General features: G+C 53.2%; 1 protein-coding gene across 6 annotated transcripts in view; it reads left to right on the forward strand.

Moving 5' to 3' along the window:
- LOC140390084 (solute carrier organic anion transporter family member 2A1-like) overlaps window positions 1–22,050 on the forward strand; it is a 578,748-nt gene that overhangs the window by 539,816 nt on the left and 16,882 nt on the right. For all 6 annotated transcript variants that reach the window (XR_011934552.1, XR_011934553.1, XM_072474981.1 and 3 more), the window contains 2 exons: window positions 11,346–11,410; window positions 20,319–20,442. Coding sequence is in view for 4 of the 6 variants with exons in the window: in XM_072474981.1 (XP_072331082.1) it covers window positions 11,346–11,410; window positions 20,319–20,442 (189 nt within the window). In the remaining 2 variants the exon portion in view is untranslated. The remainder of the gene's footprint in view (window positions 1–11,345; window positions 11,411–20,318; window positions 20,443–22,050) is intronic.

Consider the following 22,050-nt stretch of genomic DNA (forward strand, 5'->3'; position numbering starts at 1 on the left):
ACACCACGGGAGACGGAGAGAGCCGGACCCTCCAGCATGCGACGCCCGCAGGATGCCCCTCGCACACCACGGGAGACGGAGAGAGCCGGACCCTCCAGCATGCGACGCCCGCAGGATGCCCCTCGCACACCACGGGAGACGGAGAGACCTGGAGCAACAGGGAGACGACACCCCCGTCACGTGCGGGAGCGACCACCCAGCGACGAGGGGGGCAGCCACAGGCCCCCGTCACATCCGAGCCAGGACACCACTACCCAGGACACCACTACCCGGGACACCACTACCCGGGACACCACTACCCGGGAGACCACTAACCAGGACACCACTACCCGGGACACCACTACCCGGGACAGCAGTGCCCAGGACACCCCTACCCGGGACAGCACTGCCCAGGAAGACGAAATACCGGACAGTGACTCAGAGTGGATGGGTGGAAACGAACCCCCACCCCAAAGTGCCATGGACTCAGAGTGGGACGAAGAGCACGACACAATGCCACTGCTGTCACCAACACCCTCCACCATCGCAGAAACACTCACCTCGGTTGGGCACTTTAGTGATGAGGCGTCTGGTACACTCACTGGTGCGCACAACACAGCCGTCCCGGTACAGCAGGTGGAGGTAGGAGCAGCAGAGGGACCGGGCGGTCGGAGGGCAGCCCAGCCCAGCCCAAGCGAACATCTGCCGCCCAGATGGATCCTGGGTTCCTGGAGTTACCACACCCACACATAGATCCGATGCAACCACCGACCCGGAGACGAGCGAAGAGGGTGACGGGCGGCTTGCGGCGGCTGCAGTCGCAGGTGGAGGAGTCCACCCGCGTCCAGGAGCTGGGAGTGGTGCCGGTCATGCGTGCCACCCAAGCTGACACCGCCGGGTGGCGTCCGCGGTGGAAGCAATGGGTGCGACGGTGTCAGGCATGGGGAACGGTTTGCGAGGCCTGGGGCTTTCCGTGCAGGCGGCGTCTGTGGCCCAAGAAATGGCTGCCCTCTCACAGGAGGCCATGAGCCAGTGCCAGCGCCAGATGGCAGAGGCGCTCAACGCCATAGCCCAGTCTCTGCAGGCCATAGCCCAGTCTCTGCAGGCCATAGCCCAGTCTCTGCAGGCCATGGCCCAGTCTCAGCAGGCCATGGCCCAGTCTCAGCAGGCCATGGCCCAGTCTCTGCAGGCCATGGCCCAGTCTCTGCAGGCCATCGCTGAGGGCATCGGCGCCAGTGGCCATTGGCGAGCCGGCGTCGCACTGTCACAGACAGGGTTTGCCAACCCCCTGGGCTCCATGGCTGCAAACCTGCAGACCCCTGTCGATACCAGCACGGGCCTCCAGGACTGGCAGCGCCAGATGTCGGGGGGGCGTCGGATGGCCAGTCTGTTCGCATCCCCCACCCATGTAGAGGCCTGGGGGCCATCGGGCACCCCGAGGGAGGAGGAGGTGGTGTGGTCCGTCCCGGCTCCCCCTGTAGGGGAGGTCCCGGTACATCGTGACACCTCGGACTCCCCCCCCCCCCCTTCTGTCCCAGGTGCATCGGGTGGGCAACGGGCAGGACAGTCTGGCAGCTCACCATCCCAGTCGCCCGGGCCGCAGCCTGGCCCATCTAGGCCAGGACGCCCCAGGAAACGGCCGCCAAAGGGATCCAGTGTCAGAGGGCAGGAATCACAGGAGTCCACCTCCAGTTCTGCTGTACCGTCTGGGGAACCACGTAGAGGGCCCGTAAGGCCAAACAATTAGACACTGAGTAAGTTGGCACGGGTGCAGGGCACAGATGAGTTTTAGGGGCTAGGGCATGTGCATGAACTCCTTTGGTTATTAAAGTCAATGTTACACCTACAGAAGCTGCCTAGTGCTCTGTCCAAAGCGTGCGGGGGTGTCATGTACGTTGAGCGCAAGTGTGTGTGTGAGGGGTGGTCTTACCTCAGCCCCAGGTGAGTCTGCCCCCTTCTCCCTGGGCCGCCATCAACATCCCCTGGGCAGAGGACGGGGCCGTGCGCTGCAGTGTCACAGCCGCATGCAGGGATGGTCCGGGTGGATGGTGGTACTGTGGCCATGGGTCAGACATAGTCCAACGATGTAGAGCCAGGAGCTCACCGCAGGGCGGGTTGTCATCATCCTCCATGGCCTGCAATAGACACGCGTCCACGCGCAACTGCGTGAGCCCGGCCCGTTGTGGATCGGCAATGGGGGTGTGTGGTGTGCATGCGGATGGGGTGGGTGGGGTTGGGGAGGGGGGTGAGGGTGCTGGGTGGGTGGATGGGTGGGGGGGGGTGGGTGGTCGGCTGTTGCCATGGTGTGCGGTCTGTGGCCATACTACCCGATTCCCACGCCCATCTAGTCAGTGAAGCGGGCGGCTATCAGTCTGTCCCGTGCCCGATAGGCCAGCCGGTAACGGTGGACAGCCACCCGCCTGTGTCTACCCCGTCTGCCCTGACCATTACCCCCATCCCCCTCATCTGGGGAGGACTGCGCCTCTTCCTGCTGCTCCTCCACTCCGCCCTCCTCTGCCTGCGGCACATCGCCCCTCTGCTGGGCTATGTTGTGCAGGACACAGCACACCACAATGATGCGGCCGACCCTATCTGACCGATACTGGAGGGTGCCCCCAGAGAGGGTCAGGCACCAGAAACGCATCTTCAGCACGCCAAAGCACCTCTCTATCACTCCCCTTGTCGCTACATGGGCATCATTGTAGCAGTTCTCCGCCTGATTGCGTGGCCTCCGTATAGGTGTCATCAGCCACGATCGCAATGGGTAGCCCCTGTCGCCCAGCAACCAGCCCCTCAGCCGGGGATGGCGTCCCTCGTACATGCCGGGGATGGATGACCGCGACAACACGTATGAGTCGTGTACACTGCCTGGGTAACGGGCACAGACGTGCAGGATCATCATGCGGTGGTCGCAGACCACCTGTATGTTCATCGAATAGGTCCCCTTCCTATTGGTGAACACGGCCCTGTTATCTACAGGTGGCCGCACGGCGACTTGCATCCCATCGATCGCGCCCTGGACCATGGGGAACCCGGCCACGGCAGAGAAGCCCACGGCCCGGGCATCTTGGCTGGCCCGGTCCACGGGGAAGCGGATGTAGTGGTGCGCCATGGCATATAGGGCATCTGTCACTGCCCCGATGCACCGATGCACCGATGTCTGCGATATGCCGGACAGGTCCCCACTCGGTGCCTGGAATGACCCCGTTGCATAAATGTTCAGGGCCACCGTAACCTTGACGGACACGGGGAGAGGGTGTCCCCCGCCAGTGCCACGCGGTGACAGGTGTGCCAGCAGGTGGCAGATGTGTGCCACGGTTTCCCGCCTCATCCGGAGTCTCCTCCTGCATTCCCGGTCCGTGAGGCCCTGGTATGACTGCCGGGGCCGGTACACACGGGGCGCCCTCAGGTGCCTCCGTTGCCATAGGGCCGCGACATCCTCCTCCCCCTCCTCGTCCTGTCGGTCAGGTGTCCCTCCAGCCTGGGCGGCTGCCGCCTGTCCCTCTGCGGCAGCCTGCGCCGCCTCTCTGGCACGCTCCTCCTCCTCCTCCTCCTCCTCCTCCTCATCCAGGGCAACATAGACATGAGCGGCTGCCACCACGGCGGCCAACATGGCTGGATGATCGGAAAACATGACGGCCTGTTGGGGGGGTGGGGGGGGAGGGGAACGACGACATGTCATCATTGCCCATATTCCCTCCTCCCCCCAGCCAGGTGGCATGGACCGCATGGGTCCAACTGTTGGAGGCTGGCACCTGGCGAGGTGGACCTGAGGACACTTGCCCTCGCATCCCCCTCCCCGGCACGGACCCCCCCCCCAACCTCCACCCCGGCACGGACCCCCCATCCCCCTCCCCGGCACGGAACCACCCCATCCCCCTCCCCGGCACGGACCCCCCCATCCCCCTCCCCGGCACGGACCCCGCCCCCATCCACCTCCCCGGCACGGACCCCGCCCCCATCCCCCTCCCCGGCACGGACCCCCCCATCCCCCTCCCCGGCACGGACCCCCCCATCCCCCTCCCCGGCACGGACCCCCCATCCCCCTCCCCGGCATGGACCCCCCCCCAACCTCCACCCCGGCACGGACCCCCCCAACCTCCACCCCGGCACGGACCCCCCCCTACCTCCACCCCGGCACGGACCCCCCCCCCAACCTCCACCCCGGCACGGACCACCCCCCAACCTCCACCCCGGCACGAACCCCCCCCATAATCCACCCCGGCACGGACCCCCCCCCCAACCTCCACCCCGGCACGGACCCCCCCCCCCAACCTCCACCCCGGCACGGACCCCCCCCCAACCTCCACCCCGGCAAGGACCCCCCATCCCCCTCCCCGGCACGGACCCCCTCCCAACCTGCACCCCGGCACGGACCCCCCCCCAACCTCCACCCCGGCACGGACCCCCCATCCCCCTCCCCGGCACGGACCCCCCCCATCCCCCTCCCCGGCACGGGCCCCCCCATCCCCTTCCCTGGCACGGACCCCCCCCATCCCCCTCCCCGGCACGGACCCCCCCCCATCCCCCTCCCCGGCACGGACCCCCTCCCGGCACTCCCCCGGAGCCCAGCCTACTCTGACCACCCCCCCCCCCCACCGCACACACACACACACAACCCGAGACACACCTCTCCTCACGCATTCAGACTGCGGCCACGCCATCGCCTGCCCAGAGCCAACCCCCCAGGCCGTCACTCACCTCCACGCTGGTCAACGTAAACCTAGAGCACAGGGTCACGCCGATGAAAAGGAGGTTTAATTTACGTCAACGTGAACGGTCATCACGTCGACGGGACTTCGGCCCATCCGGAAGGGAGAATATCGGCAGGCCGAAAATCGGCTGCCTTGCGCACACCCGTGACATTCTCCGACGGCAGCGGCGACATTAACGCCTCGCCGACTTTTCTCCCTTCGGAGACTTCGGCAACCGGCGGGGGCGGGATTCATGGCGGCCAACGGCCATTCTCCGACCCTCTGGGGGGTCGGAGAATGACGCCCCATGACTTTGACTTTGTGGATATTCCATTTTCTGTCCATGTACTAAATTTAAAAATTATATTGCATCCAAGGTCCCAAAAAGATCAGTGAAGCAATTAGTAAATCAATAAACCTGTAATCTGTTAGGCGTCATTGTAGCGGGTCTCTGCGTTGGTCTGCGGCCTCCAGATAGGCATCGTGAGCCACAACCACAGCTGGGTGGCGGTGCGTCAAAGAAGTCAGGAACCATGGCGTGTGCCAGGATGAATGTGCGGTGCACACTGCCCGGGTATTGGGTGCAGATGCCTGGGTCTTGGTTGACGATATGCATGGTGCACAGGTCATGGACGCACACCAGCTGCAGAACTTATTTCTATCTCATCTGAAGGTGCTCGTATGGCAACATGCATCCCGCCGTCATCACCCTGTGGACCCGGGGCATCTTGGCAATTGTGGCTACTCTGCTGCCCGGGCATCTTGGTATGTTCGGTCTACATTGAATTTTATATATTGTGCCGACCAGGCATATATAGGGCACCCGTGACAATGCAGATGCACCTGTGCACCGAGATCTGAGAGATTTCGGACAGGTTCCCATTCGATGCCTGGAAGGAGCCGACTGGTTCACCCTTATCAAATCTCATACATCCTCAAAAACTCAAGTGGATTTGTCAAACATGATTTCCCTTTCATAAAGCCATTGATATTTTCTAAGTGTCCTATTATCACATCCTTTATAATAGACTCCAACATTTTCCCTACTACTAGATAGATACATAGAAGATAGGAGCAGGTGGAGGCATTTTGGCCCTTTGAGCCTGCTCCGCCATTTTTCACGATCATGGGGCGGCATGTGGCGCAGTGGTTAGCACTGGGACTGCAGCCCTGAGGACCCGGGTTCGAATCCTGGCCCTGGGTCACTGTCCGTGTGGAGTTTGCACATTAGAACATAGAACATACTGTGCAGCAGGAGCCCATTTGGCCCATCGAGTCGGCACCGACCCACTTAAGCCCTCACTTCCACCCTATCCCCGTAACCCAATAACCCCTCCTAACCTTTTTTTTTGTCACTGAGGGCAATTTATCATGGCCAATCCACCTAACCTGCACGTCTTTGGACTGGAAACCGGAGCACCCGGAGGAAACCCACGCAGACACGGGGAGAATGTGCAGACTCCGCACAGACAGCGACCCAGCGGGAAATTGAACCTGCGACCCTGGCGCTGTGAAGCCACAGTGCTATCCACTTGTGCTACCCGTGCTGCCCGAACTTCAAAGATGTGCAGGCTAGGTGGATTGGCCACGTTAAATTGCCCTTAAAATTGGAGAAAAAAAAATAATTGGGTACTCTAAATTTTAAAAATAATTTATCACGATCATGCCTGATCATCCAACTGAATAGCCCAATCCTGCTTTCTTTCCATAAACTTTGATCCCATTCACTCCAAATGCTACATCTTGAATATATTCAATGTTTTAGCACCAACGATTTCATGTGGTAATGAATTCGACAGGCTCACCACTCTTTGGGTGAAGAAATGTCTCCTCATCTCTGTCCGAAATGGTTTACCCTGAATCCTCAGACTGTGAGCCAGGTCCTGGACACAACCATCATCAGGAACATCCTCCCTGCATCTACCTTGTCTAGTCCTGTTCGAATTTTATAAGTCTCAATGAAACCCCCCTTCATTCTTCTGAAGTCCAGCACAAACAATCCTAACCTAGTCAATCTCTCCTCATATCCCGCCATCCCAGGAATCAGTATGGTAAACCTTCGCTGCACTCCCTTGAGAACAATAACATCCTTACTCAGAAAAGGAGACCAAAACTGCACACAATATTCCAGGTGTGGCCTAACCAAGGCCCTGTATAATTTCAACAACACATTCTTGCTCCTCTACTCGAATCCTCTCGCAATGAAGGCCCAAATTTCACTGCATGCTCCCCTCTCCCAATTTACAACAATTCAGGTAGTAATCTGCCTTCTTGCTTTTGCTTCCAAAGTGAATAACTTCACACTTATCAAAATTATGCTACATCTGCCATTGATTTGCCCACTCGCCCAACCTGTCCAGATCATGCTCTAGGATCTCTGCATCATCGTCTCAGTTCACCCTCCCACCCAACTTGGTATCATCTGCAAACTTTGAGATGATACATTTTGTTCCCTCATCCAAATCATTAATGTATATTGTGAATTGTGTGATCCCTGTGGCACCCCATTAATTCATTGGCCACTTCCTGCCCCTTTACCTTCAGGCTCTGGGGATTTCTTGGTTTCAGTTGCATTAACTTCTCCAGCACTATATTTTAATAATACTAATTTCCTTCAATTCCTCCTTTTCACTAGGCCCTCTGCTTCCTTCACATTTCTGGGAAGTTATTTGTGTCCTCCGTGATGGCAGATTTAAGTGGTTGTTTCATAGCTCTGCCATTTCCTTGTTCTCGATAATACATTCTCCTGTTTCATTAATGTTATTCTTTTACATACTTATGGAAGCTTTTGCAGTCCACTTTTATGTCACTTGCAGTCTGTTTTTCTGTTACAGAAGGCTGTAATGTTGTATCTAATTGGAAGATGAGGTGCTGTTCATCCAGTATATGTTGATCTTCACTGGACCATTGCAGCAGGCAAAGGACAGACATGTGAGCATGAGCCCAAGGTGGTGAGTTGAAAGGGCAAATGATAGGAAGGTTGTGGTCACGCTTACAGGCTGAGTGAAGGTGTTTGGCAGAGAGATCATCCAGTCTGCATTTAGTCTCTCCAGTTCATGGCAGATCACATTGGGAGCAGCAAATGCAATAAACCAAACTGAAGGAGGTGCCTGCTTAACCAGGACCGAGTGTTTGGGAAATGGTGAGGGGGAGGAGGTAAAGGAGTCAGGTGTTGCATCTTCTGCGATTGTCTGGGAAGGTGCTGTGTTCCCGTACCAGCCTCCCCGAATAGGTGTCGGAATGTGGCGACTAGTGGCTTTTCACAGTAACATTTGAAGCCTACTTGTGACAATAAGCAATTTTAATTTCATTTAAGGGTCAGGTCTTGGGGGTGATGGAAGAGTGGACCAGTGTATCTTGGAGGGACCAATTTCTGTGGAATTCTGACAGAGGGGGTGAAGGGGGTGTCTGGTGGTGGCATCATGCTAGAGTTGTCGTACGTGGCAGAGGATGTGAAGGCTCGTGGGGCGGGAATTGAGGACAAGGGGGCCCTATCATGTTTCTAGGGAGGAGAGAAGAGGTTGGACATGGTTCAGAGCCCTGTCAATCATAGTGGGGGTAAACACTCAGTTCAGGGAAAAGGCAGACATGTGGCACCATTTGGAAGGTGGCATCATCAGAACAGTTGTAATGGAGGTGGTGAAACTGGAGAATGGGATGGAGTCTGACAGGAAGTGGTGTGTGAGGAGCTGTAGCTCTGGGAGGTGGTAGACTTGTAACACATATTGGTGGCCAGTCAAAGAAACATAAGGAAAGTGTCGGAGATGGACCATGTGAAGGTGAGAGAGGGGTGGAAATTACAAGTAAAATTGATACATTTTTCCGGGTCCAAACAAAAGCATAAAGCAAGTACCAATACAGTCTGTAACTGAAAAAGAGTTGTGAGAGAGTGCTTGAGTAGGGCTGGAACAAGGGAGTGTCCCATGAAAAGACAGGCATAACTAAGGACCAAGTGGCTACATATAGCCACAGCTTTTATTTTCAGGAAGCGGGACAAGTTAAAGGATAAATTATTTAGTGACAGAACAAGTTCCGCCAGGTGGGGCAGGAGCAGACTCGATGGGCCGAGTGGCCTAATTCTGCTCCTACGTCTTATGGTCTTATGGTGGGGGAAGATGGTGATGAATGGGATTGTTCAGGCCTCTTCCCAGTGCGGAGAGCCCTCAGACCATACTGGTGGGGGATGGAGGTGTACAGAAATTGGACATCCAATGTGAGGAGGCGGCGGTTAGGGCCAGGGAACTGGAAATGTGATGTGGGCATCAGAGGAATCGCACATATATGTGGGAAGAGACTGGAACAAGGGGAGAGAAAATGGAGACAAGGTAGTAAGAAATTAGTTCCATGGGCAGGAATAGGCTGACACTGGTCTACCAGGACAGTTCTGTTTATGGAATTTGTGAAGTATGTAGAAGCGGGGTGTGCGAGATTGAACATCTACAAAGTTAAAAGCTGTGGAGAGAAGACCTCTAGAGGCAATGAGGTCAGTGACAGACCTGGAAACAATGATTTAATGTTTAGTTGTGGAATGTTGGTCCAGAGGGAGATAAGAAGAAGTGTCTGGGAGTTGTCACTCCACTTCTACGAGGTGGAGATCAGTACAGCAGACAGCAACAGCACCACTTTTGTCACCAGGTTTGATACCAAAGTTAAAGTTGGACCTATCGCATGCAATTTCAACTGGCCATCTTGTTCTCATGCCCGCATTTCTCTCCTTGGCCTGCAGCAATGTTCCAGCGAAGCCCAATGCAAACTCGAGGAGCAGCATCTTCCGATTAAGAATGTTACTGCTCTCTGGACTTAACATTGAGTTCAACAACTTCAGACCATAAATTTTCAAGATGGAGATCTTGTGCCCTTTTTGTTATCCATATTTTTGTCCCAAAGCCACCCACCTCCCCCATAGGGCCACCTGTCACTTGATTTTAAATTTTGCTTTCTCAGAACTCTGACCCTTTTTCTGTTATTAACACATACTGCCATCTTACCTTTATACCATTATCAGCACCTTCTTTAGTCTTTAGTACTACCATTAATGTATCTCCTTTATCTCGTGCCCATAAAATCCTTGCCAAATCTCTCCTCGCTCCCACCTATTCCTGACCTGTTATTTTTCCCCACCCCCTCTTAAACAGTATAAAATCCAACACATTTCTTCCTCTCTTTAGCTCTGAAGAGTCATATGGACTCAAAATATTAATTCTGTTTCTATTTCCAAAGACGCTTCCAGACCTGCTGAGTTTTTCCAACATTTTGGGTGCTATTCTCCCCCCTCCCCCCACGCCGGGTGGGAGAATCACCGGGGCGCCGCGTGAATCACGCCACGCAGCCCCGACCCCCGCACGCGATTCTCCCACCCCCCCGGAAACCAGTCGGCGCGCGATTCGCAACGGGCTGCTCGGAGAACCGGTGAGCGGCGATTCTCTGGCCCGGATGAGCTGAGCGGCCGCTACGACACGACATGTTCCCGACGGCGCCGTCCACCCCTGGTCACTGCTGACGGGAACTCTGCGGGAATGCTCGGGGGGTGGCCTGTGGGGGAGGGAGGGGGGCTCCTTCTCTGATGGGGTCTGGCCCACGATCGGGGCTCACCGATCGGCGGGCCGGCCTCTCTTCCCCCCCCCCCCGGGCCTACCTTACCACGCGCGGCCCCAGAACACCGCCGCCATGTTGGTGCGGGGCCGACGTGCATAGACGTTCCCCACGCATGCGCAGGATTGGGCTGCCCCAACTGCGCATGCGCAGGTTGGCGCGGTGCCCATTTGGCGCCGCATAAGGACGCTGGAGCGGCGTGAACCATTCCAGCGCTGTGCTGGCCCCCTGTAGGGGCCAGAATAGGTCGTGCCCGGACCCTGCTCGCGCCGTTGTGAAATGTGACGGCGTTCACGACGGCGCGAACACTTGACCTCCATATCGGAGAATCGCCCCCATTCTGTTTGTAATTCAGGTTCCAGCATCTGCCCTATTTTACTTCTATTTTCCTTTATGCTAGTTAGGCCTCACCTGGAAACTGTGACCACTACTGAGTGCCAAACATGAGGAAGGATGAGAAGGCATTGGCGAGAGTACAGAGAAAATTCACGAGAATGATTCCAGGGATAAAGGATTATAGCTATGAGGATAGCTTGGAGAGATTGGATCTGTTTTCCTTGGTCAAAAGAAAGCTGAGCAGTAGCTTCATTGAGGGGCATGGAGAGGGTAAATAGTGAGAAGCTGTTTCCAATTAAGAGGGCATCTGGAACAAGAGGCCACAAATTCAAAATAATGTGAAAAGAGGTAAAAGTGATGCGAGGAGCATTGTTTTATCTAGAGGATGGTTAGAGACTGCAACAAACTTCTTTGAGGGTGACAGCGACAGGTTTGCTCGAGCTATTCAAAAGGGAATTGGATTGTTATCTGAAAAATAATCTGCAAGGTTACAGGGTTAAGGCACGGGAGTGGGACCAAGTAGAAAGGTCTTTTAGAGTGTCAGTGCCAACTCGATGGGCTAAATGGCCTCCCGCTACACTGTGAAGATTCTTAAATTCAGTGACTATGAGACCGAGGAAAAATACATCTGTGAATGCAACTGCAATGAAGAGAGCTGCAGACATCAGGTAAAGGCCCATCACATGATGTGACTATATCAACAAGTTTGAATTATTTAATTCTTGTTTTTCTTCTATTTTCCAGAGTAGTGAGAAAAGAAGAAAAATCATTTGCAATAGGGATCCAGTTTCTGATAATGAGGATGTTTGGTGAGTACAATTCAGTACTCAAAGTAATGTGTCACAATTTGAGGGTAGAACAAAATACTTTTCCCTTCAGGTTCTATTCGAAATGATGGTTATTCGTAACCTGGCAACATTTCTAACCTTGGCTTCACTTTCTTTTCATTGAAAAATATTTTATTGAGGCATTTATATATTTACACATCAAACATAATCACAAACAAAACAAGCCAACAGGGTTGCAAATAACCAAACCAACTAATTACGGAACACCCCGCTTCCTACTTCCCTACCACCCCATTTTACCCTCCCCACCCCCCACTGCTTGCATGTTAACTGTTCTCAAAGAAGTCGATGAATGGCTGCCATCTCCAGGCAAACCCCTCCACAGACCCTCTCAGGGCGAACCTTATCTTCTCCAGCCTGAGGAACTCTACCAAGTCACTCATCCACACCCCTGGTTTTAGAGCCTCCGGGTCCCTCCATTCCAATAAGTTCCGTCTCCGGGCTACCAGGGAAGCAAAAGGAAAAATATTGGCGCCTCCCGCTCCCTGGAATCCTGGGTCTTCTGACACTCCAAAGATCGCCACTTCTGGAATCGGGACCACCTTCACCTTCAAAACCTCCAACATAACGTCGGCAAACCCCTGCCAGAATTTCCTCAGCTTCAGACAGGCCCAAAACATGTGGACATGATTCGCCAGCCCACCCACACATCGCCCACACCTATCCTCCACTCCTTCAAAAAATGCTGCTCATTCTGGCCACCGTATTGTGTGCCCTGTGGACCACCTGGAAGTGAATAAGGTCTAGCGCACGACAAGGATGCATTCAACCTCCTCAAGCCTCCTCCCACACCCCAGCTCCCTCCCCAACTCTTCCTCCCACTTATGCTTCACTACCCCTCATAATAATATTTAGAGCCTCCCTCCGAATCCATCAACTCCTTGAAGATTTCTGACACTTTACCCTCCCCTACCCCGTTTCTGACACCACCTCGTCCTGCAGCACCTGGGGCGGCAGGTGAGGAAAGGATGGTACCGGCTTCTGGACAAAATCCCTCACCTGTAAATACTGGAACCCATTCCCAGCGGGCAACTCAAATTCCTCCACCAATCCCTCCAAGCTCGAGAAGCTGCCCCTAATGAATAGATACCCAAATCGCTCAATCCCTGCCCGCTGCCATCCCCAAAACCCCCCATCCAGCCCCCCCCCCCCCAAAACGATGGTTCCCACAGATTGTTGCCAAACCAAGGCCCCCTCCAGCCTCAGGTGCTGCCGCCACTGTCCCCACACAAGCAGGACCGCCACCACTTCCGGGCTTGTGGAGTACCTGGCCGGCAAGAACGGTAAAGTCAACAGTGTCCCCAAACACGAGTCTTTCCAGGAGGCTCCATCCACTCTCATACCGACCTTTCCCCCACTCCCTGACCATGGCTATAATCGGTGCCCAATAGTAATTCATTAAGTTTTGAAGAGCTAACCCGCCACTCTCTTGACCCCAGTCCAGCAGCACCTTCCCCGCAGGGCTTTACCTACCCAAACAAACCCTGAAATCAGCACATTCACCCTCAAATAAAAGCATTCGGAATGATAATTGGGAGGTTCTGGAACACAAACAAGAACCTCAGCAGGACTGTCGACTTCACTGACAGCACCCATCCCGCTAGCGAGGGATATCCCACCTGCTAAATTCCCCCTTCACCAACCGTGCCAGATTCAGCTTGTGATGAGAGTGAATGTGCGTGAGATGAGGGTGAGTGTGTGTGTCAGAGATGAGAGTATGTGTGTCAGAGATGAGAGTGAGTGTGTGTGTGTCAGAGAGGAGAGTGAGTGTATGTGTCAGAGATGAGAGTGAGTATGTGTGAGAGAGCTGAGTGAGTGAGTGTGAGATGAGAGTGAGTGCGTGTGAGATGAGAGTGAGTACGTGTGAGATGAGAGTGAGTGCGTGTGAGATGAGAGTGAGTGCGTGTGAGATGAGAGTGAGTGTGTGTGTGTCAGAGAGGAGAGTGAGTGTATGTGTCAGAGATGAGAGTGAGTATGTGTGAGAGATGGGTGAGTGAGTTTCTGACAGATGAGAATGTCAGATGAAAGTGAGCGTGTGTGTGAGATGAGACTGAGTGCGTCAGAGGGAGAGGTGAGAGTGAGTGTGTGCATAAGAGGAATGAGAGAGAGTGTGTGTGAGGGATGAGAAAGTGTGTTTGTCAGGTGAGAGTGAGTGTGGGTCTGAGAGAGATGAGAGTGAGTGTCTTTGTGAGAGAGATGAGAGTGTATGGGTGAGAGATGAGTGTGTGTGTGAGAATGATGAATGAGTGTGTGTGAGAATGATGAGTGAGTGTGTGTGAGATGAGAGTGAGTGTGTGTGAGATGAGAGTGAGTGTGTGTGAGATGAGAGTGAGTGTGTGTGAGATGAGAGTGAGTGTGTGTGAGATGAGAGAGAGTGTGTGTGAGATGTGAGTGAGTGTGTGAGAGACGAGTGAGTGACGAGAATGGGTGTGTGTGGGAGAAGTGGACGAGTGTATGTGAGGGATGAGTGAGTGTGAGAGTTGAGAATGAATGTGTGTGGGAGAAGCAAATGAGTGTGGGTGAGACTGAGTGTGTGTCTGAGATGAGAGCGAGTGTCAGGTGAAAGTGAGTGTTTGTGTGGGATGAGAGTGAGTGCGTCAGAGGGAAAGGTGAGAGTGAGTGTGTGTATAGATAAGAGTGAGGTCTTTGTGAGAGAGATGAGTGTGTGTGTGAGAATGATCAGAGTGAGAGTGTGTGTGTGAGAGAGATGAGTGAGTATGTGTGTGAGAATGATGAGTGTGTGTGTGTGAGAATGATGGGTGAGCGTGTGTGAGAGATGAGAATGAGTGTGTGAGAGATGCGAGTGTGTGTGTGTGAGAGATGAGAGTGTGTGTATGTGTGAGAGATGAGTGAGTGCGTGTGAGAGATGAAGTAAATGTTTTTGACAGATGAGAGTGAGTGTGTGTGAGAGATGGGTAAGTGAGTTTCTGACAGATGAGAATGTCAGATGAAAGTGAGCGTGTGTGTGAGATGAGAGTGAGAGTGTCAGAGGGAGAGGTGAGAGTGAGTGTGTGTATAAGAGAGATGAGAGTGAGTGTGTGTGAGGGATGAGAAAGTGTGTTTGTCAGATGAGAGTGAGTGGGTGGCTGAGAGAGATGAGAGTGGGTGTGTGAGAGAGATGAGTGTGTGTGTGAGAATGATGAGTGAGTGTGTGTGAGAGAATGATGTATGTATGTGTGTGTGTGAGAGATGAGAGTGAGTATGTGTGCGAGAGATGAGAGTGAGTGAGACTGCAAGAGATGATAGTGAGCGTGTTTGAGATGAGTGAGTGTGTGAGATGAGTGTGTCAGAGATGAGTGAGCAAGTGTGTCAGAGATTGTAGTGTGAGTGTGTGTCAGAGATGAGTGGGTGTCAGATGAGAGTGAGTAATGTGGGAGATGAGAGTGAATGTGTGTGTGAGAGATGAGTGTGCGCTTGAGAGTTGAGAAATGAGTGAGTGTGTGTGAGAGATGAGAGTGAGTGCGTGTGAGAGAGATGAGAGTGAGTACGTGTGAGAGAGTTGAGAGTGAATGCGTGTGAGAGAGATGAGAGTGAGTACGTGTCAGAGTGATGTGAGTAAGTGTGTGTGAGGGAGATGAGAGTGAGTGTGTGCAAGTGATGAGAGTGGGTATGTGCGTGAGAGATGAGAGTGGGTATGTGTGCGAGCGATGAGAGTGAGCGAGAGTGCAAGAGATGAGAGTGAGCGTGTTTGAGATGAGTGAGTGTGTGAGATGAATGTGTCAGAGATGAGAATGAGCAGGTCTGTCAGAGATTATAGTGAGAGTGTGTGTGTCAGAGATGAGTGTGTGTGAGATGAGAGTGAGTGTGTGTGTGAGATGAGAGTAAGTGTGTGTGTGAGATGAGTGAGCTTGTGTGAGATGAGAGTGAGTGTGTGTGAGTCACAAATTAGTGTGTGTGAGAGATGAGAATGAGTGTGTGTGGGAGAAGCAAATGTGTGTGAGTGAGAGTGAGTGTCAGGTGAAAGTGAGTGTGTGTGTGAGATGAGAGTGAGTGTGTCAGAGGGTGAGGTGCGAGTGAGTGTGTGTATAAGAGAGATGAGAGTGAGTGTGTCAGAGGGTGACGTGAGAGTGAGTGTGTGTATAAGAGAGATGAGAGTGAGTGTATGTGAGGGATGAGAAAGCGTGGGTGTCAGATGAGAGTGAGTGTGGGTCTGAGAGAGATGAGAGTGTGTGAGAATTAAGAGAGTGAGAGTGTGTGTGTGAGAATATGATGAGTGTGTGTGTGTGAGAATGATGAGAGAGTGTGTGTGTGAGAATGATGAGTGTGTGTGAGATGAGAGTTCATCTGCTTTACCTGCTACACTTCTCGCATTAAAACAAATGCACCTCAGATCACCTGTCCCTTTGCGCTCATCATCTCTTCCCTGTCTTCTCTTTCCCTTAGTCACATTGAGTTTATTATCTAGTACCTTACTGGCTTTAGTTGCTGCCTCTTTACTGACCTCTAACTTCCTAATCTGGTTCCCATTAGTTTAAAACCTCCCCAACAGTGTTAGCAAAAGCACCCCCTAGGACATTGGTTCCAGTCCTGCCCAGGTGCAGACCATCCGATTTGTAATGGTCCCAGCGCCCCCAGAACCGGTTCCAATGTCCCACAAATCTGAACCCCTCCCTCCTGCACCATCTCTCAAGCCACGTATTCATTCTGACTATTCTTGAATTTCTACTCTGACTGTCTCATGGCACTGGTAGCAATCCTGAGATTACTACCTTTGAGGTCCTACTTTTTAACTTATCTCCTAACTCCCTAAATTCTGATTGTAAGACCTCATCCCGTTTTTTACCTATATCGTTGGTGCCTATATGGACCACGACAACTGGCTTTTCACCCTCCCCCTTCAGTATGTCCTGCAACCGATCTGAGACATCCCTGACCCCTGCACCCGGGAGGCAACATACCATTCGGGAGTCTCGCTTTCGACCACAGAAACGCCTGTCTACTCCCTTTACGACTGAATCCCCTATGACTATAGCCCTGCCAGTCTTTTTCCCGCCCTTCTGTGCAGCAGAGCCAGCCACGGTGCCATGAGCCTGGCTACTACTGCCTTCTCCTGGTGAGTCATCTCCCCTACAGTATCCAAAACGGTATACCTGTTTTGGAGGGAGATTACCGCAGGGGACACCTGCACTGCCTTCCTGCTCTTTCTCTGCCTTTTGGTCACCCATTCCCTGTCTCCCTCACCAATCCTAATCTGCGGTGTGACCAACTCACTGAACGTGCTATCCACGACCTCCTCAGCATCGCTGATGCTCCAAAGTGAGTCCATCCGCAGCTCCAGAGCTGTCATGTGGTCTAACAGGAGCTGCAGCTGGACACACTTCCCGCACATGAAGGAGTCAGGGGCATCGGCCGCATCCCTCAACTCCCACATTGAGCACGAGGAGCAATACACGGGCCTGGGATCTCCTGCCATTTTTACACTTTACCTTAACTGATTACAAATATAATATCAAATAATTAATAAGTGAAAGGAAAAAAGATTTTACTTACCAATCTGTGAGATGAGAATGTGTGTGTGAGATGAATGTGTGTGTGTGTGCGAGATGAGAGTGTTTGTGTGAGATGAGAATGAGTATGTGTGTGAGATGAGTGTGTGTGAGGTGAGAGTGAGTGTGTTTGAGATGAGAGTGAGTGTGAGAGAGGTGAGAGTGTTTGTGTGTGTGAGACAGATGAGGGAGTTTGTGTGTGTGAGAGAGATGAGAGAGTGTGTGAGAATAATAGTGACTCTGTGTGTGAGAATGATAAGCGAATCAGATTTCTGGATAACTGGGGCTCTTTCTGGGGAAGGTGGGACCTCTACAGACAGGATGGTCTACATCTGAACCTGAGGGGCACAAATATCCTGCTAACTAACTGCGGCCTCGCAACCCTCAAGGTTGAGCCCCCATCCTTGTTTGCAAACCTCACCCCGGATTGCAAACTCGTTGCCACTAGGAGCAGACGGTACAGCGCCCAGGACCGGACATTCATTCGGTCCGAAGTCCAGCGGCTACTGAAGGAAGGCATAATCCAGGTCAGCAATAGTCCCTGGAGAGCACAGGTGGTAGTAGTAAAGACAGGGGAGAAGCAAAGGATGGTCATAGACTATAGCCAGACCATCAACAGGTACACACAGCTAGATGCGTGCCCTCTCCCCCGCATATCCGACATGGTCAATCGGATTGCCCAATATAAGGTCTTCTCCACCGTGGACCTCAAGTCCGCCTACCATCAGCTCCAAGTGACCGCAAGTACACAGCCTTCGAGGCAGACGGGCGATTATACCCCTTCCTAAGGGTCCCATTTGGCGGTCTTCCAACGAGAGATGGACCGAATGGTTGATCAACGCGAGTTGCAGGCCACGTTCCCGTATCTCGACAATGTAACCATCTGCGGCCACGATCAGCAGGACCACGACGCCAACCTCCAAAAATTTCTCCAGACCGCTAAAGTTTTGAACCTCACATACAACGAGGACAAGTGCGTTTTTAGCACAAACCGGCTAGCCATCTTGGGATATGTAGAGCGCAATGGGATAATAGGCCCCGACCCCGAACGTATGCGCCCCCTCATGGAATTTCCCCTCCCTCACTGCTCAAAAGCCCTAAAACGCTGCCTGGGGTTCTTTTCATATTACGCCCAGTGGGTCCCCCAGTACGCAGACAAGGCCCGCCCCCTAATACAGACCACGACCTTCCCTCTGTCGACAGAGGCTTGCCAGGCCTTCAGCCGCATCAAAGCGGATATCGCAAAGGCCACGATGCGCGCCATCGACGAGTCCCTCCCCTTCCAGGTCGAGAGCGGCGCCTCCGATGTAGCTCTAGCGGCCACCCTTAACCAAGCGGGCAGACCCGTGGCCTTTTTCTCCCGAACCCTCCACGCCTCAGAAATCCGCCACTCCTCAGTGGAAAAGGAAGCCCAAGCCATAGTGGAAGCTGTGCGACATTGGAGGCATTACCTGGCCGGCAGGAGATTCACTCTCCTCACTGACCAACGGTCAGTAGCTTTCATGTTCGATAATGCACAGCGGGGCAAAATTAAAAATGACAAGATCTTAAGGTGGAGGATCGACCTCTCCACCTTCAACTATGAGATCTTGTACCGTCCCGGAAAGCTGAACGAGCCGTCCGATGCTCTATCCCGCGGCACATGTGCCAACGCACAAATTAACCGTCTCCAAACCCTCCACGAGGACCTCTGCCACCCGGGGGTCACTCGGTTCTACCATTTTATAAAGTCCCGCAACCTCCCCTACTCCGTGGAGGAGGTCCGTACAGTCACAAGGAACTGCCACATCTGCGCAGAGTGCAAGCCGCATTTTTTCAGGCCGGATAGTGCGCACCTGATCAAGGCCTCCCGTCCCTTTGAACGCCTCAGTCTGGATTTCAAAGGGCCCCTCCCCTGCACCGACCGCAACACGTACTTCCTGAACGTGGTGGACGAGTACTCCCGTTTCCCCTTCGCCATCCCCTGCCCTGACATGACAGTGGCCGCTGTCATTAAAGCCCTTAACACCATATTCACACTGCTCGGTTGCCCCGCATACGTCCATAGCGACAGGGGGTCCTCCTTCATGAGTGACGAGCTGCGCCAGTTCCTGCTCAGCCTCGAGCAGGATGACCAGCTACAACCCCCGGGGGAACGGGCAAGTAGAGAGGGAGAACAGCACGGTCTGGAAGACCGTCCTACTGGCCCTACGGTCCAGGGATCTCCCAGTTTCACGGTGGCAGGAGGTCCTCCCGGACGCCCTCCACTCCATCCGGTCGCTACTGTGTACCACTACTAACCAAACGCCTCATGAGCGCCTCCTTGTCTTCCCCAGGAAGTCCTCCTCTGGAACGTCGCTGCCGACCTGGCTGGCGGCCCCAGGACCCATCTTGCTCCGGACACATGTGCGGGCGCACAAGTCGGACCCGTTGGTCGAGAGGGTTCACCTCCTCCACGCGAACCCGCAGTATGCCTACGTGGAGTACCCCGACGGCCGACAGGACACGGTCTCCCTGCGAGATCTGGCGCCCGCCGGCAACACGCACACCCCCCCGACACCAATCACCCCCTCCCTGCCACCGGCGCACCCCGCGACAGCCCCCTTCCCGGGAGGATCGGTCCTCCTCCCAGGTCCGACCAGAAGTGAAGCTGAAGCAGAAACCGTAAGGCTCCCGGAGACGACAACACTGGAACAAGCACCACCACCACCAGGGCTGAGGCGATCGACAAGGACGACCAGACCGCCCGACCGACTTGTGGCATCGGTGTAACACTAGAATGTTATGGACTTTAACGAGAATTTTTTTCCCCTTTTTCCCTCTTACGAATACTGTAAATAGTTCAAAACAAAAACAAAAAAACCCTGTACATACTGTGATGACATGCAAAAGTTTTTCCTCCCAGGACCAGCCTTGTAAACCTCTACCTCCATGCGAAGCACCACCCCGCCGGGTTCATTTTTAACAAGGGGTGAATGTGGTAGTATGCATTAGGGGTCATGTGGGACTGTGAAGCCGTGATGTCATTGGCTGACAGATCCCGGGTCCTGGTCGGCTGTTGACCTCTAGCTCCGCCCTGAAGGCGGAGTATAAGAACCAGGAGTTCTCCCCCGCAGGCCAGTCTGTTACTGAACTGCGGGGAACAAGTCACGCTTAATAAAGCCTCATCGACTTCATCTCTATTCGTCTCTCGTGAGTCTTTGTGCACTACAATCACAACCTTGGATCATATTTTGAAGAAAATTATGAACTGGGTTTGACATCATTGGCTACTTTTTATTAATGCTCTACTGAAACTGTTGATTCACAATGAAATGAGGCTTGAAGATGAGTATATAAAAGGGTGATGGTATGGGTGTGAGCTGGATCATTTTCCTTAACTGATTTTCTCCTCTTTACTGCAGCTTGGTTACCAGCTCCTGCTTTGTTTGGTGCTGTCATCGATTCAACTTGTATCAGCTGGCATAAGACATGCACAGGGAAGAGAGGGAAGTGTAATTACTATGATAACAACCTACTGCGAAAAATGTACGTTCAAGTTTTGCCTTTTTAAATTGGAATGGTAGCTAATTGTGTCAATGTTTTGTTTAAAAAGTTTTAAATTTAAAATTCAAATCCAATCAAAAGTAAAGATGCTGGGCTGGATTCTTGTTTTGGGAGATTATGTTCTCCTGCCGGAGCTGTATTACGGGATCCCTGAGAGGGGCCATGCATTGATGGGGAGATGCGGGGAGCAGGCCCTTGGATGGGCTCAGATGTTCTCCACCAGCTTGGTGTTGATGTGGTGGACCTTGCAGTGTGCCAAGGGACAACGTTTGCTACCTTGGCACACCACGAGGTCCACCACTTCAGGTCCACGCTACGTGGACCAGAGAATGAGGGGAGCCGGAGCATAGGGTGCCGGGCCCACTAAATAGATGCAAATGTGTCATTGAGACCCATTTCCATTTATTTACATCCCCCTGCCGGCGCAAATCTGGTGGACATCATTCAAGCCATCAGCAGGGGGTTATAGGTTGCATTCTGATATTCCTTCGACACCCAATTCTGCATTCCACTGGGGAACACATCCGGGTGTCCAGGGGCAGAGATTTCTGCCCGTTATGTTTCAGTAATCCAGGGCATTGGTGAGACTATGTGCGCATTGCTTGTTTCCTCATTTAAGAACAATGAACAATACAGCCCTCCAAGGCCTGTGCCGGTCGCGATACCACCCTTAGCACTTCCTTGTGCCGTATCCCTCTGTACCCATCCTATCCATGTATTTGTCAAAATGCATTTTGAACGCCGTTAATATATCTACTTCCACAACTCCCCCTGACAGTGCGTTCCAACAACTCACCACCCTCAGTGTAAAAAACCTGTCTCGCACATCTCAAAGAACAAAGAACAACACAGCGCAGGAACAGACCCTTCGGCCCTCTAAGCCTGCACCGGTCATGATACCAACCTTTGCCAAAACCCTCAGCACTTTCTTGTGCCATATCCCTCTTTATCCATGTGTTTGTCAAGATGTCTTTTGAATGCTGTTAATGTACCTGCTTCCACAACCTCCCCAGACAATGCGATCCAGGCATTCACCACCCTCTGCATCAAAAAACTGCCGCGCACATCTCCTCTAAACTTTGCCCCACAAACCTTAAATCTATGCCCCCTGGCGACTGATCCCTCCACCCTGAGAAAGAATGCTGGCCCATCCACTCTATCCATGCCCCTCATAATCATGTCACCCCTCACCCTCCGTCTTTCTAATGAAAACAGTCCGAGTGTATTCAGCCCCTCCACATAGCTGACACCCTCCAAACCAGGCAACATCCTGGTGAACCTCCTCTGCACCCTCTCCAAAGCTTTCATATCCTTCTGGTAGTGTGGTGACCAGAATTGTGTGCAATCTCCCAAGTGTGGCCTTACCAAGGCTCTATACAACTGTAGCAATACTTGCCAGTTTTTATACTCGGTGCCCCATCCAACGAAGGCACGCATTCCGTATGCTTTCTTGACTACCTTGTCCACTTGTGTTGCCACTTTCAAACATCTGTGGACCTGTACGCCCAGATCTCTTTGACTTTCTATATTCCTAAGAGTTTTACCATTTAGAGTATAATTCTCCTCTATGTTAAACCTACCAAAACTCAC

This window comes from Scyliorhinus torazame, chromosome 14 (genome assembly GCF_047496885.1).
Source record: "Scyliorhinus torazame isolate Kashiwa2021f chromosome 14, sScyTor2.1, whole genome shotgun sequence".
Classification (NCBI taxonomy): Eukaryota; Metazoa; Chordata; class Chondrichthyes; order Carcharhiniformes; family Scyliorhinidae; genus Scyliorhinus; species Scyliorhinus torazame.